The sequence below is a fragment of the Taudactylus pleione genome, unplaced genomic scaffold (genome assembly GCF_031769625.1).
Source record: "Taudactylus pleione unplaced genomic scaffold, aTauple2 ptg000048l, whole genome shotgun sequence".
Taxonomy (NCBI): Eukaryota; Metazoa; Chordata; class Amphibia; order Anura; family Myobatrachidae; genus Taudactylus; species Taudactylus pleione.
The window spans coordinates 1,453,036-1,469,057 of record NW_028284450.1 but is presented as its reverse complement, the minus strand read 5'-3'; the positions used below and the strand labels follow the sequence as shown (position 1 = coordinate 1,469,057).

The 16,022-nt window shown below is 45.5% G+C and overlaps 2 protein-coding genes across 3 annotated transcripts in view; one reads left to right on the top strand and one right to left on the bottom strand.

Annotated features, from left to right (window-relative positions):
- LOC148537608 (14 kDa phosphohistidine phosphatase-like) overlaps positions 1 to 10,096 on the bottom strand; it is a 35,087-nt gene extending 24,991 nt beyond the window's left edge. Inside the window, exon 1 of the mRNA XM_088460541.1 lies at positions 9,783 to 10,096. Coding sequence (XP_088316667.1) covers positions 9,783 to 9,930 — 148 coding nt within the window. The 5' untranslated portion in view covers positions 9,931 to 10,096. The remainder of the gene's footprint in view (positions 1 to 9,782) is intronic.
- A 279-nt stretch (positions 10,097 to 10,375) lies between these two features.
- The window catches only part of FIRRM (FIGNL1 interacting regulator of recombination and mitosis), a 207,558-nt gene continuing 201,911 nt past the window's right edge, over positions 10,376 to 16,022 (top strand). For both annotated transcript variants that reach the window (XM_088460534.1, XM_088460533.1), the window contains exon 1: positions 10,376 to 10,624. In XM_088460534.1, the coding sequence (XP_088316660.1) occupies positions 10,535 to 10,624 (90 nt within the window). In that variant the 5' untranslated portion in view covers positions 10,376 to 10,534. The remainder of the gene's footprint in view (positions 10,625 to 16,022) is intronic.

The window sequence follows — 16,022 nt, the reverse complement described above, 5'->3', positions numbered from 1 at the left end:
CGCTTGCTAAAATCGCCTAGTGGATACCCCCCTTTATTGTACACCAAGGATGATTATTGGGCAAGCAGAACACTCAAATTGCTGCAAATGTGATTCTGTGGATGCAGATATGTATCATTGCATGCGAGATTGCCAAGTTATTAAACAATTGTAGGAGCAATACTTGGAAATAGATTTTGCCCTTACCCCAGAGTGGGTTATGTGGGATAAACATATTATGGATTAAAATTTTTTTTTAAAGATTCTATTAACAAAAATTGCAGCTGCGGCAAAAAGAGTTATAATGTCAAAATGGATTGAAACTAGTGCACCAACAATTATGGATGTTACCAAGAATCACATTCTTGTTCAATATGGAAAGGATCAACACATCATTGAACCAAGGAAATTTTTACAGAAAAATTCTTTGCAAATTGGCTCCCATATGTAAAATCATTATCTGATAATATGAAAGCAGCCTTAAAAAAAAGTTTTCAAATTACAACCTGGTATAATAACAAAGTAATAGAAGGGGATGATCCATTCTGAGTAACATGGGGAAAGGAAAAAAAAAAAGAGAATGCTTTCCCTATATATTGCGTTACTACCTATTGTACTGCACATCTGTTTATGGTTTCTCTGCCATTCTTTGATGGTGCTACTGGTATTGGTTATATGGATTTTTAAAACTTATGTTTCATATGCATAGTATTGCTTCCACATACCATATCCCTGAAATATGCTTCAGCGCATGCTATTGCAAGATTGTTATAGAATCCTCTCCTTTGTTGATTTCTGCCTTATAGATCGTGAAGAGTTTTTACTGATACATGAATGTGATATGTAGAATACTATCTGTCATCTCTCTTCTTACTGAGACATGTGTACAAGATATATTACCCTTCCATTGAATACTTGTTGTTGACTAAATGTACAGAACCAGTGTTAATACTCTATATTCTGTGATATTTTATACTATTGAAAAATAAAATGATTATTAAAAAAAAAAAAACTATCCCAAACTGCAGCCTAATCCTAATTGTTGCCAAACCCTAGAATCTGCATATTAGAATGGGCACGATTTCAGGAAAGTCCTGGATAAATTTAACATAATGTGTTAGTATTAGGGATGTTAGGGACCCATCTTATGGGGTTCACCTTGACGCAGTGGATGGGCAAACATTTTTTGGACAAACGTGTACTAAGAACCTCACTTATACTCCATGTTAATTGTAGAGTGTTTCGGGATTATTTTGTCTATCATTGTTCTTAGGGCCTAATTCAGACCCACTTGCGAGCGCTGAGCGCTCGCAAGCGGGTCAATGGTACCCTAATGCGCACGACGGAGGGAGCTCCGTCGTGCGCATGCGCGAGACCGGCATAGGGACAGCCAAGCTGTCGCTATGGGCATCGCACCAAAGGGGGCGTGCTGTCGATGGTGAGTGACAGCACGCCCCCTTTGGTGGGCGTGCCGGGGGCGTTGCTGCCCAGATGGAGCGCCCATGGGAACGCCTACCGTCTGGGGCCGGCCCCACTGACATCACTAGTGATGTCAGTGGGAGTGCTTTTGGCTCTGATAGAGCTAAAAGCACTCCTGGGCTTGCGGCAGCGAGACCCTACCGCAGGGTCTCGTCGCAAGCCCGATGGTCGCGATGGTCTTGACCATCGCGACCATCTTTTTGGCCGCTTGCATAAGCTGTGGTTGGTCACCCACAGCTATGCGGGCGGCCAGGAGGCCGCTCCATTTTTAGGTAGGAGGGCCCTGATTCAGAGCGAGCGCTCTGGTCAAAGCGTCCGGCTCTGAATCAGGCCCTTAGCACCTAGAGTGTGCACCTGCATTCTATGTCCCCTACCAGCATGTGTCAACATTTTGATTATTGACATGTTGACTGGAACACATACACAAAGGCAGACAGGGGCAAACAGGAATACTGGATCACCAGCCTGATATAGGTAAGCGACTGATCCTATGAGTTGCGGGGATCAGTATGAACCTCTGCTGCAAGGCCGCTGGAAGTAAATACAGCAACGTATACCCAAAATTGAATATCGGGCACATCACAGAACCTAGTGTACACAATCGGTGAGAGTTTGTGGAGTGGTGATATAGTCCAATAGACTGAGATTTATGAAGAATGATATACAACCACTCTTTTCCACCGCCAAGCCATGCTACCACCAAACCATTGTTTATGGATCTTGCTTTTTTGCTACAAAGTTGGAAGCACACAATTTCCTAGAATGGCATTATGTGATGTAGCATTAAGAATTCCATTATCTGGAAGGCTAAACACTGAAATACAACCTGAGGTCATTATTGTTCCTCCATCAAACTTTTCATGTGGCAGTACGCATTCAGGCAGGAAACATTCTGCCAACAGTCAACAAAGTCAGATTCCAGGTGGTGAAGCTCGATTCATCACTGCTCAAAAGTTCAATGGCATTGTAGATTTCAACACTTCAGCCGATTTTGACATTGCACATTGTGCTCTGAGGTTTGCGTGAAACGGTTTAGAATTGACAGTGAGTGCTGCAACTGAGGACAGATAAGATTTCAACATTATGCACTTCAGCATGCTGCAGTCCCGTTATATGAGATTGTGTGGCCTACCATTTAGCGGATGAGCTGTTGTTGCTCCTAGAGGTTTCTGCTTTATAATTACATAGCGTTCCCGCTAGGCTGTTTTAGCGCGGCGCGGCGCCCTGCCCTCCTTCTGGAGGGCAAAAAGCACCCTGCCCTCCTTCTGGAGGGCAAAAAGCACCCTGCCCTAACAGCCTGCGGGAGCCGTTCTCACCCGCGGGACGCAGTGTCCCGCGGGTGGACAAACATGCGGTGACCCGGTCACCGCCGGAGAATAGACGCCGGGCGCATGCGCCCGACATCTATTCTCCCTTTGTGCAGCGCATGGGGGCTGCCCGGCATGTCCGTAAGCGCCGGGCACGCCCCCAAGTATGACGAAAAGGGGATGCGTCTTATACACGCCCCCTTTTCATAACCACGCCCCCTTTTCGGCCGCGCGCGCCGAGGGCACGCGCACAAGATTGCCCTCTCTAGCTCCGGCGCCCTGCCTGCCGCCGGAGCTAGAGGGAACACTAATTACAGAACTATAGAGAGGTTTCTTAATGCACCAGTATTACTGAATTTTCGAATATCCATCTGTGTTGTTATTTATAAGCAGTCAGATAAGCAAGACTTACATATTGCTCTTTATAGTGTTGAATTATCTGGCAAGTCTTTATTCATCTCAGCGCTCAATGAGATAGTGTGCTACTTTATATACTGTGTGTATATATATATATATAGAAAAAAAAAAAAAAATATATATATATATATATATATATATGTATATATATATTTTAGTATACTCTGTTACATGTGTATGCATATAAATTTGTAGTGTGTGCTTTTATAAATTACATCTATTTGTACCAATCACTCGACTATTTGTTTATTCTCTATTTTAACAATTACCACAAGTCCTGTACGTTTGGTTTTTTGTTTCCATATACTTTTGGCCAAGCAAAATTTTAATTATATAGCAGAAACCACAAGAGAAGTCTGATATCACCTAAAGGCCCCCATACATCAGCAATCTGAAAACCACAATTGAACAATTTGAAGATTTATTACCCGATCTTAGGACTTCCCAATACAGCAATCTGCTCCCATACATTACAGATCTTTTTCAGTGATTTGCAGATCGTTTGCAGAAAACACAGATCGGACAATCTTGAAAGGCCCATCATTTTACTAGTAACGGTCTGCAAATCTGCTGATCATGTCCATACACTAGCAATCTATAGCCCCAATCGATCTGTGAAATCCAACATGTTGGACAATCAGATTTAACAATTCCAATCACTTTTTGGTTGCAATTTGCGATCTGTGAAGCCCATACAGTGCAGATTTTTATACACAATCGATTGCAAATTGCGCGATAGCTGCAATCCATCTCTGATGTATGGGGGCCTTTAAATCATACAGTAGGTTCCCAAACGCAGTCCTCAAGGCTCCCGGACAGTTCAGGTTTTAGAGATTTCCATGGTTAAGCACAGGTGTTAAATCAAATTGACTGAGGTACAAATTAAGTCACCTGTGCTCAACCATGGATACCTCTAAAACCTGAACTGTTGGGAAGCCTTTAGGACCGCGTTTGGGAACCTCTGCCTTAGATGGTTAATAATGAGCTAAAAATGAGCAATTTGCACCTTGGTAAAACCATGCTGCACTGCAGGAGGGGCAGTATATTTAAAATGAGCAGACAGATTTAGAGATGAGAAGAATGTGTCCTAACATAGGGCCTGATTCAGCAGATCACGCAAGTGCACTGCTGACCGAAAATTCCAGATTATCATGAAACAGCGCGTGCGCAGGACCCATTCTGCAAGTGTGCAGAATGGGCCCTACGTAGTCGCCCTCAGACCCTTGAAAGCCTCTGCCTGATTGACAGACAGAAGCATTTAAGGGGTGCTGCGGGGTCGGTCTGCGTTCCCGGGAACGGGGGCGTGTCCGCCCCATTTTCCAGGATTGGCCAGCCCAGGGTCTGCATTGATCAACGCAGTGTCCTGGGATCGCAAGCTGGGCTTACTCAGCTGGATGGAGGCCCGGCGCCGTCCACCATCGACCACCGTTGGTCGCGATAGTGATCCCAGCCTGCAAACTCCGTCGCAGTGCTGGGATCGCAAATGCAGCAGGGGGTGTCATACACATCCTGCTGCATGTGCATAATAGCAAGGATCGCAATTGCAAAGCTGCCTGTGTGCAGCTTTGCAATTGCGATCCTTGCTGAATCAGCCCTTAATTCTAAATTTTAGTATAAAAACAAAGCTGTCCAGTTGTTATTTTCTGCATGCACAGGCTGCCACAAAAATTTAGTGCATTGCTATATGTTTTCTTTTTTTCCAGGAGAAAGCTGCTCTTTTTAAAAAAAAAAAAAAAAAAATATGCTTCTGAAGAATTATGGTTGAGCATGACATGCCTCACAACCTGCAAAGCTTCCTGTCGCCATGTAGTGCTCTGGCTGCGTATGCTGTAGCTGGGGCTTAATTATGCACACCCCTGTAACGGCGTTCAAATGCACAGGCACGCCTAAATTCCTTCGACCACCCCTCCGTCACCACCACCAAACGGTGCTTCCTGTCATTCATTTCTTTGTGCCGTTGCGGTCGCATACCCCAGTGGATGGTTTGCACACACGCACTGCAAACACAGAATGCAAACATCGACAGGTTGCGTGCATCCGCAGCCTTGCGAGCCAACCTGAATCAGGCTGTCTGCACCGTCTATGTCGCTGACGATGCGCGCTCCCACGTGTCGTCAGCGTCCATTTGAACTGCATGCAGGTCAGGCGGGCAATATCGTCAGCAGGAGCATGGCCCCTGTCGTCGCTCCCGGCAAGTGTGTATGCACTTGCCGATGCTGGGACCCACGCCGGGTCCCATTGCAAACGAGATCGTGCTGGGTACATATCATTTAGTGTGTACCCAGCATAACTCTGCATTAGCCCTATAATTATGTGTCAATAGAAATAACACCAACAGAACCTCAGAAACCATAAAATATATTTTTTAATAGGCCTAGTACATATTAATTACATTGAGGTGGCAATACCAATATCCTGCAAAATTAAAGTAAGAGAGGCATTGCCGGATCACCTCAAGGGGATGGGTACGGGATGCCTGCGCTCAGTATCCCGGCAGTCAGAATCCTGACAGGGTTAGGATATTGACAGCTGTCGGTAGGGATCCTGACCCTCCCCTCTCCCTACTCTAACCCTCCCTCTCCAGTGCCTGAACCTAACACCCCCCCTCCCTGCACCCTAACCCTCCCCCTTAGTGCCTAACCCCACTACTTACCTTCAGGATTCCGGTGGTCAGTAAGCCGGCGCCAGGATACTGACCTCATCTCCCCTCAAGTTATGCACATTTACTGGAGTTCATAGACAGCAGCGCAAGGGTGCCGGTGAGATGAGAGATAAAAATCCATTGATTAATTGCTTACTAAAAACATTCCAAATCACTGTTCTATAGGGCTCTATTTATAAAAAATTAATAGCAGGAGAAAAGGGTTGATACAATTTAAAAAAGCGAAAACAGCTAAGAAACAGTCTAATAACCTGTTTACTTTGTGCAGAGTGAAAATGTGGCCCAACCGCTTACAAAAACTTGAAGATGGTGTTTTGTGCGCTCGCACAGGGAAAAGCAGTAAGAGACCATTCTCTTCATGCTTTTTCCTACAGTGCTTACTGGAAAGGAGAAAAGAAAAATTAAATGGCTTATTTTCTTCTCGCCGGGCAGACATTTGCAGAGAGGCCTGTCCCAGCATTACAAAATATATTTCAGAAATTTTTTTAAGTCTGCTTTCTTTTTAAATACATCCCAATGCTATGTTAATTTTGTATTGGGTCATTACAGATATTAATAAATAGACCCTTCAGTAGGAGGCTTTTCAATGAGGTTTTGGTGGAGCCTCATATAATGTAGAGCGACATGCTATTCTAATTGTTGCAGTAAGTAAAACAGGTGTGAGACAGAAAACACAACAGAAAACAATGTTCATTACCTCTAACATCTGCCAAAGTGACATTGTACTTAATTGAATCGCCCCTAAAAGCTTCCTTTCCACTTGTCTTTGCATGCTTTTTTATATCATATCTCTGCATGCTTTTTTATTTCATGGTGGGTGTGGTTAATTGAGCACACCCAATCATTTTGAAAAACTTGGAGGCGATTTAATTCAATAGTGCCTGGAAGGAGTTTCCGGAGCCATGCAATTGTCCCCATCACGCTCTGTAGTTAGTTGGGAGATGCCGGTTACCACTTCTGTTTAGTTGTGGTAACTAGCATTCTCCGACTAAAGTGCCAGCCGTGATGCTGTTAGCACCACTATAAGCCGGTAAGCAGCATTGCGGCCGGCGCTTAAGTCAGATTTTTGCTCGCACCTCAGGAGGAGGTGAGCAAAAACCCTCTAGGTAGACTTAACAGCGCAGTCAATTGAATAGGTCCGGGAAAACCTTCCCGGCACTATTCACATCGCCTTGAATTGAATCGCCCCCTTGTCTCTTACAGTAGCAGTGCTTACATGAACAGCTGAGGTTAAGTGCTGAAATGGCTGTACATGGCAGTTACTTTGAGAGGAGGGGAAGAAAGCCAATGAGAATGGTCAACTATTTAATCTATTTGGGGTAAACATACTAATCAGCACTTTTAAGCTGCTAGATTTAATGGGGAAATAATATTAAATAGAAAACTATGACTTAAACCAACAATGGTGTGGCTAGTAAAGGCCATTGGTTTGGCACTGATGGTTTTGCCATTTTTTTTATTTTTTTTTAAAGCGGATGCAGAGCTTAGTCTGGCTCTCCTGACAGGTTGAAAAGCTCAATTCCCACCTCCGATTGGTCCATGATCATCTGCTGTCAGAGTCTTCCACAAGCAGGGATGTACCTCAAAGATTGAATTATATTCATGCTAAGCAAATGGTTAACCATTGTCAAAGCTGAATAATTGGCTGAGACAAGTTCAGTTTAAAATTTTATCGCGGCGACGCCATCTTGCGAATGGCCGCAAGACTCCATTTTGGAAATGAGATCGCAAGACACCATTTTGTGGTCAGCGTCAATTCAAGTTATAACTCAGGAGCTAAGAACAGATGGCAATGTTTTTGTTAACCTACCAAGGGTAACTGGAAAAACAAGCTTTCTGAGTAAAAGTAAATAAGAATAGACAATGGGTATTTTTACATACAAATTGGGAATCCCTGGATGCAGATAAAGTATAGTTGTGGCAATTGTAATATAATCCAGGCATTGATCTACACAATTGGATTTGTCTGAATCCTAGACAGGATGGCCCCAAACTCCACAGCTTGAGGTGGTAATACATTTGCATTTCACACAAGAGTCTGTGAGAACAAAAGAGGTTTTGTTTTCCTTTGCACACACAACAGGTGGGGGCCTGCTGACAGAGGGCATGTAGAACTACAACCCTCAGCCATCCACACTGCTGGATGTTCACTTCGTGTATGAGAGATTATGCACTTAAATCTCACCCATTAATAACTAGCGTCCTTATACCAAACCCCGAATACCCACACACTACATATTCGCACACAAGGTTCCATTAGCATCAAATTGTATGATTCAAGTTGGTTAAGTTAGTTTAAATGCTAAGAAATAGAGGTTTTTGATAACTAAGGTATTATACATGATAAGCAAGGTGTGTTTGGTTTCGTTCTGATGCGTACGCTTTTTACAGCATCCCGGTGTTATCGGTGGAGAGATCGCATCATGCAAACTCAAGTTACGGATCGCAGAACTTACAAGCAACAAAATGTTTAGCTGATGGAATGTTATAGGAGGCGTTACTAGAAAGACCCCTGTTGTCGGAGGCAGGGAAAGTCTATTTGAAACAACCTGTTAAATGTGCCGTAACATATGCTTCTCCTCTGGGAACCTATGAGATCAGCAGGAAGTTTTCCCTTTGTCCTGTTTCAGTCTGGGGGGGAATAAATACATGTGTCCAAATACTGGTTTGCCAGTCCATGCTGAAGGTTGTATGTACTAGGGGTCTCTAGTCTGAGGTCTATCTCTGGGTCCGGAGGCGCAAGCGTATGTATACTGTACTTGGGTCTGTATTATTTCCTTTTTACGCCTAAATTATGTATGTATAGATTGCGTGTAACTGACTGTACTTTTACCTGAATAATACTTGTGCGTTGGAACCACAGATTCCACTCCTGTCTTTATTTGCGGTCATACTGCGTATGCAATTAGCGTTGTTTAGAGGTTTATAGGAAGGTTTTCAGAAGGTATAGGCAGGGGTATATAGAGGTTCATTTCTAATATTGTTACCATCCCCAAATGTAGCAACTCTGAAAAGCACAGATTAGTGAATTTACCCAAAAGCTGAGTATACACTGCCAGAAAAAATGACTGTCAGACCATCAGACATTTTATCAGGTAGCCTGTCACCCTGCAGATTTCATAGGCATACACTGAGATATCTCACAGTGTATTGGCCCTGATATCTGCGCTCCACCCCTGGGAAGGACACATTTTCCCGTTCCTTCCCTGTGAAAGAAATGGGGAAATGTCTGTCAGTCAGCCGTGGCATGGCATACACTGCCTGATGCGGCTGACATTTACCTTACAAAATATTGCATCGGACAGGCATGTTGGACAATCCGGCATGCCTGACCAATATATATATTGGTTAAATCTGTTTAATTTACAGTAGTGTAGTTGGAAGGTTGCAGGAAAGTTGGTCTGGTGTATGGTCAGATTTAAGGTCCACTTGCCGATAATACTGAGCGATTGCACGATTACGACATCGTAATCGTGCAATCGCTCAATTATCAGCTGCACATCGGGCATTTAAATGTCTAAAACGACCAGCAAGGTGGGCGCCCGCTGGTCGATTCCAACATCTACCATCGCCCTAACATGACGGTCAACCTGACGACCGTCGTCGGGTTGCCCATGTTCGGGGATGATTGATCTGCATACACTGAACGTTCAGTGTATGCACTTCACCCCTAGCGAGATGACGGCATGATTATGATGTCATAATCGTGCCGTTGTCCCCGCAGCTAGAAGTGGTTGGGCACCTTAAGAGATCGTACTGCGCTGCTACATAAGCCACAAGCAATAGCTACGTTTGGTACTATGCATACGTGTATATCATTATGTAAGTAATCTAGAAAATGCGTAAAGAAACAACGTTCCCTAGCCATACTGTAGGACTGAGATCTATAATAACAGGTGACCAGTCTGTAACGTGAAGATCCCGCCGGGGCCACTTACTGTGGTATTCGGCACTCTTGGTTCCTCTCACAATATCCCGGTAACGCTCAGATGTCCCCTGGCTCAGCCTGACCAGGATGTATTTAAACGAGCCCTCGGGGTCTATGAGCACCTCAGGCACAGAGTCTATGTTGTCAGACCCAGACATGATGAGCCTATAGCACTGCCTGTCTCCGACTCAAACTGAGCTGACCTGTCTGCCACCAGCTAGAGGGGGCCCGGGGGGATGGTCTACGGACAGTCACGTGAATAGATCTATTCCAGGAGCGCGGGCAGCACGAGCACATAGTGACCGCCTCTCCCGCCTGCTGCTACTATATATGGGAGTAACACGTGTAGCCAGGGGCCGGGCTATCAGAGACGAGTCTATAGTTGTTGTAGCACCATTACTTTATACACGCAGCAGCATCAAGTATGTGTCTGTACCATTATAGAACGACCTTTCATATGATGTATGAGGGTCACACAGCACACACCCTATGAGGAATACTGGGGGTTTCTGAGGTCACACAATAAGTGAGGAGGAGGAGGCGCAGCTGCAGCATCTGATCTTGATGACCCTCCTCCTCCTCCTGGCTGCCCCTCTGTCACTCGCGCTGAGGCTCATGGGGTTTTGGCGCCACGCATTTAAATGATCGCGAGGGTTAGTATGCGGGCGATGTGTGGGATAGTAACAGAGTCAGAGACGGAGCCTATAGGAGTAATTGCTCAGTAGTTTGCGGCGTCCTCAGAATAATATCGCACTGTCCGAGATGTCGCAGACAGAAGACCTGGGAGAGATGAGTAGCTGGAGCCGGGACACCTGCCGGAGAGAACTGCCGGGGGCGCTGCCTGAGCTCCTCATATCCTCTTACCGCGTACACTACCCTGCATCACACCCGCCCCGAGCCCCTGTCCGGACAGCTGTCCCTGGCTTTGAAACGAAAACATGTGGCGCTGTGTCTGGTACTGGGGTACTCGGTGAAGTAGATACATACAGTGTACACGCATTGGGGGGATTTCAGGACTAAATGGCTTAGTAATCAGTCTTATCACAACTGTATACGCACTGGACACTATAGGGCAGGTGATTGCTTTGTGCATTTTTCTGAAATAGATCCTTTTTTTTCTTTTTCTAACATAAATGTTCTATAACATCTCTACTTCATACTGCAATTGATAAGTAGTCAGTGACTACACACTACGATGTTTGACCCAGCGACGGAATGATGCAATAAAATTCTATACATTGTGCATGCAATACACACGGCATGGTTCCGGTGTGTGACCATGTGATGTGTTGTTACATTCTGCATGTAACTAGCGTTCATTACATTGTCCAATCTGCTGTACAGTACATGGGACGATGTGATTAACAATGACCGCCAATGACTGATTAATGGTGAGGAACACTGGGCGATATTGCTGAGCGACTGCACGATTATGACATCGTAATCGTGCAATCGCTCATTAATTGTGAACTTTTATGTCAGAAACGACCAGCGATGCGCACTCCCGCTGATCGTTTCTGACATTGTCCATCGCCTGAACATGCAGCACAATCTGCTGATAACGACAGATTGGCATGTTCAGGAATGATGGACAGTGCCTAGACTGAACGACTGATCTTTCAGTGCAGACAATACAGGGGATCAGGAACGACTGTCTTTCCTGATCGCCCAGTGTGTACACACCTTAAGTGTAGGGATGGCTATTGACCAGCCATAGTTTGACTGATTAATGCTTTTACCATCGATGGGGGAGAACCAGATGGTTTTCCTCCATCGATGGCACAGCATAACCATTTTTTTTTTTTTTTTAACAAGGTGCTGGGACATGGAGCATAGCTCCGCCACATAACTATGAAGCCCTGTCCCATGTTATGATTGGCCTAAGGGTCAGTCTAAAGGGGCACATCCACTAGACCAGTGGTTCTCAAACTCTGTCCTCAGGACCCCACACAGGTCACGTTTTGCAGGTCTGGCAGGTGCACAGGTGGAATCATTACTCACTGACACATTTTAAAAGATCCACAGAAGGAGCTAATTATTTCACCTGTAATTCTATGAGACCTGGAAATCATGCACTGTTTGGGGTCATGAGGACCAAGTTTGAGAACCTGTGCACTAGACGATCTCCCTGTCCAGTCTCTAAATGATTTTCCCTTGATTTTTTTTCCCTTGAAATTTTATCTTTCAGTCTGAACGATTTGCAAACGATCTTTAATAGATTAAGTGAAATTGACCTGTATGTTCAGTCGACTGACGAGAAGATCAAATGACTAGCGGGAGGGTGCATCGTTGATCGTTAACGACCAAACACTGCACGATTTATAAACGATTGAACGATAACGACGTAGTTATCGTTCAATCACCTGCTAAAATCGTGTAGTGGATGCCCCCCTTAACTGATAACAATTGGTGGTTGAAACAATCGATGGTCATCCATTGCATATTTGGTATTCATTGATTGCCACTTGCTATAACAATGGTAACCACACCAATGGCCATCTCCAATCAGGCGTACACACACTATATGATGTGTATGATATATTTCAATTTGCATCAAAACTATCATATAGTGTGTACCTAGCTTAAGTCATTAACAATGTTGACATGTATAAAATGTAAATAATGTTTAAACTAGGAAAATGGTGACATATTGTCAACAATAGGGTAAGCCAGAGGTTCCCAAACTCTGCCATTACAGTCCAGGTTTTAAGGATATCCATATGTTTGAGTCCAAATGGTGCAATCAAATTGAATGGGTACTAATTAAGTCACCTGTGTTCAAGCATGGATATCCTCAAAACGTGGACTGTAATGGCGGAGTTTGGGAACCTTTGGGGTAAGCAGTTGAGTTAAGCTTACCTTAAACTAGGAATGGCCATCGGTAGGTTAACCATCGATGGTATGAAACAATTGGCTGTGAAAAATTGATGGTTTAATCTAATGATGGTCAGCCTTGTTTTAATACTGGCTGGGCAATCAGATTGGGGGCGGAGCTAAGCTCAGTGTCCCGGAACATGGAGGGAAAAAAAGAACATTGCTTGGCTCTGTTCCATCAGTGGCGGCGAACCATTGGATCTCTGCCATCGATGGCCAAACCATTGTCCTTCAGTGTTTAACCATCGATGGCCATCCCTACCTCAATCAGACACTGGAAACATTTCATCAGTCGACTTGTTGAACATGACAACAATGATGTTTGCTGTCAACAAGGCTGTAAAAAGGGGTTTGGAAGTGGTGCCATCACGCAGTGCCCTGTATGCGGCACCATTGCTGCCGCAGGGCCCCTGCATCTGGCTATCACTACTGTAGTAGGGATGGCTATCTGTGAGTTAACATGGTATCATTGGCGGTTAACCTCAATGGTATGGAACCCTCAAAGAACCACCGGTTGTCATTGTGGGGCTCTGCCATAGGGTGCTGAAGAACCATTCTTTCTCCATCATTGATGTCAAACAATAAGCCATCATGGTTAACCGTTGATGGCCATCCCTATGCTGCAGTGCCACAAGGAGTGTCCTTTGGATGCTCCAGCCATGCAGCCTGTACGGGATGCAGAAGCTTGGGATCCCAGTGGTCAGAATCCCGGCAGCTATAGGATATCGATAGTTGGTAAGTATCCTAGACCTAACCCTCCTCCCCCGCAAACCCCCCTGCAGCCTAGCCCTAACCCCAATACTTACCATCAAGATGCTGCTGCCTGGATTCTGACTGGTGCCAGGATTACAGCGCTGGCATCCTGACAGTCGGGTTTTAAACCACATCCCACCTGTACAGCTGCTAGGAGCATCCTCAGTATGCTTCGGGCAGTGCTATGCTAGTACATAAACAAATGAGCACACAAGAAAACAGTTATAATAGTACAAACAATGCAGAACAAATACATGATTTATAGATTGCTGCATAATGCTTAAATAAGCAGCATGGTGTCAGCACCCAAGGGTTGGGTCCTGTTGTAAATGAAAGTATAATTAAGTGAAGGAGAAGCACTTGAAGGAAGAGGGTCCTGCTCGTGAGAGCTTACTTTCTAAAGGGGAGGGGGCAGACAAATGGGTGACACAGATGGGCTGGATACAAGGGTCACAGTAATATAACATCTATGGAAAGGTTAGTCTAACTTAAGAGGAAAAGACAATGAGTTGAGCAAAATTACACCAAGCCTCATTATTTGGGGACCACAACCAAGGTCCATTTGAAAGGATATCTTGCTGCGTCGTTTGTTATGGCATAGTTGGAGTGGATAAGCAGATTGAATGGGGAGATCAGGAGGGATGCAGGCAGCATTGGGGACCCAGGTGCAGGCACAATCCATGGGCATGGTGGAAATGTGCTGGAAGATAAAAACAGTCCTTAATAGCAGAAATGGCTGCTATTTCTTAACTTCTCCTTCTGTTTAACTCCTGAATAACTCCGGCTTCAATTTAAATATTCTATTTACACTTTAAACTAAACACTTAAAATCTAAGCAGTACAGCAGCCTAATAGTAGTATAGATATTGTGATGGGATCATTGGTAAAGTGGTCTGTGGCAGGTACATTTGTCCCATATTCCTGTCTTATGTGTTTTAAACCCCCAGGAGAAAGTCTGCAGTATAGCAGGCTTGAGTTTCGGCTTTTTGAAAAGCCGGTTTGGGACCTGGGGGTTGTGGGTGAGAGGAGAGGGAGGGCTCCACCCACGGCCACTCCAGTTTTTGGTCCTCGCAGCCTGGTAACAGGCTTGTTAGGGTTTCCACCTGAGAGTGGCCAATATAAGCCTAGTTTGGATAAGGCTGAGTGTCTCACCTGGGAGAGCAGGCAGGGAGTTTGCTCAGAGACACTTGGAAACCTAACTGTGAGTGTTGTGCTGTGCTTTTGTTGCTGGCGAGGGCATTAGGCCCTGCCAGGTTCTGGTAGTGAGGGAACTACCTGTGAAGTTAGTGCCCCGACAGGGCTAGGATTTATATTTATGTTTTCTTTATATTTCTGACATTGTACAATAAAGACTGGCGCCGACCAGCTTGTACTTGCATCCAGACTGGTGTGCTGCTTCCCTGCTGCTGTGTGTGTGTGTGTGTGTAAGGAAGGAGTCCTCTACCCAGGAGAGGGACCCCCTAACCTAACTGTGTCACAATATGGTGGAGAATGCGGGCAACCACACACACTGAAGTTGCAGCAAGAGGAAAACTTTCCATTTAAAAATTAAAGGGACAGACACCCAATTTGTGAGTGTGGAAATAACACTGTGTCCTTGGAGTCCCATAGAGGAGGCGTCAGCCAATGCTCAGAGAGGCAAGGTTCAGCTTCCAACCTACACCCCAGGACAAAATGGAGGACATTATTAAGGCCTTGCTCCAAGCTACAGCAGCTCAGCAGGAGACAAACAAACTTCAGCAGGAATCTACCAGAGCTCAGCAGGAATCCACCAGGGTGCAACTGTTGGCCTTGGAGACAGCCCAGAGGCAACAACAGGTCGCCATCGAGGAAACCTGCCAGGCCATAAAAGAGGTGGTACAGCACCTGCTCGCCCGGCCCAGAGATGTTGCCACTGGTCCTCCCACTCACTCCGTACGAGCCAGTCACTTCCTCCAAAAGATGACCGGGCGATGATGTGGAGGCCTATCTCACCGCGTTTGAAAGAACGGCCGAAAGGGAGAGTTGGCCCAAGGAGCAGTGGGCAAGTCTGGTGGCACCTTTATTGTCTGGGGAGCCACAAAAGGCCTATTTCGACTTATGCCTGGCTGATGCCAAGGACTATAAAAAACTAAAACAGGAGATCCTAACTCGCTTGGGAGTCACCACCTTTGTTCGTGCCCAACTGGTCCACCGCTGGGAGTTCCATAGGGACAAGCCTCCACGTTTACAGATGCATGACCTCGTCCATCTGTCCTCAAAATGGCTACAGCCCGAGACGCTGACGGGACCACAGATCGTGGAAAGGGTCGTGATGGACCGGTACCTGCGATCATTACCTGTGACTCTGCGCAAGTGGGTGAGCCATGCAGACCCTAAGTCCGCGGACCAGTTGGTCGAGCTGGTGGAGAGGTACGTGGCGGCTGATGAGTATGCCCCACCGAGCCCCGATGGCGCACCGGTGAACTCCCACAGACACTGGTAAGACTGTTCCAGGGGAGAAGGATGCTGGGCGGTGGAATGTACCTAAGACTGAGGGAATAGAACCTGGAGACAGGCATGCCAGGCCAGGAAGGTTCTTGCCCCGTAAACGACTAGACATTAATATGACTCAGTGTTTCCGATGTGGTGGCTTCGGCCATAT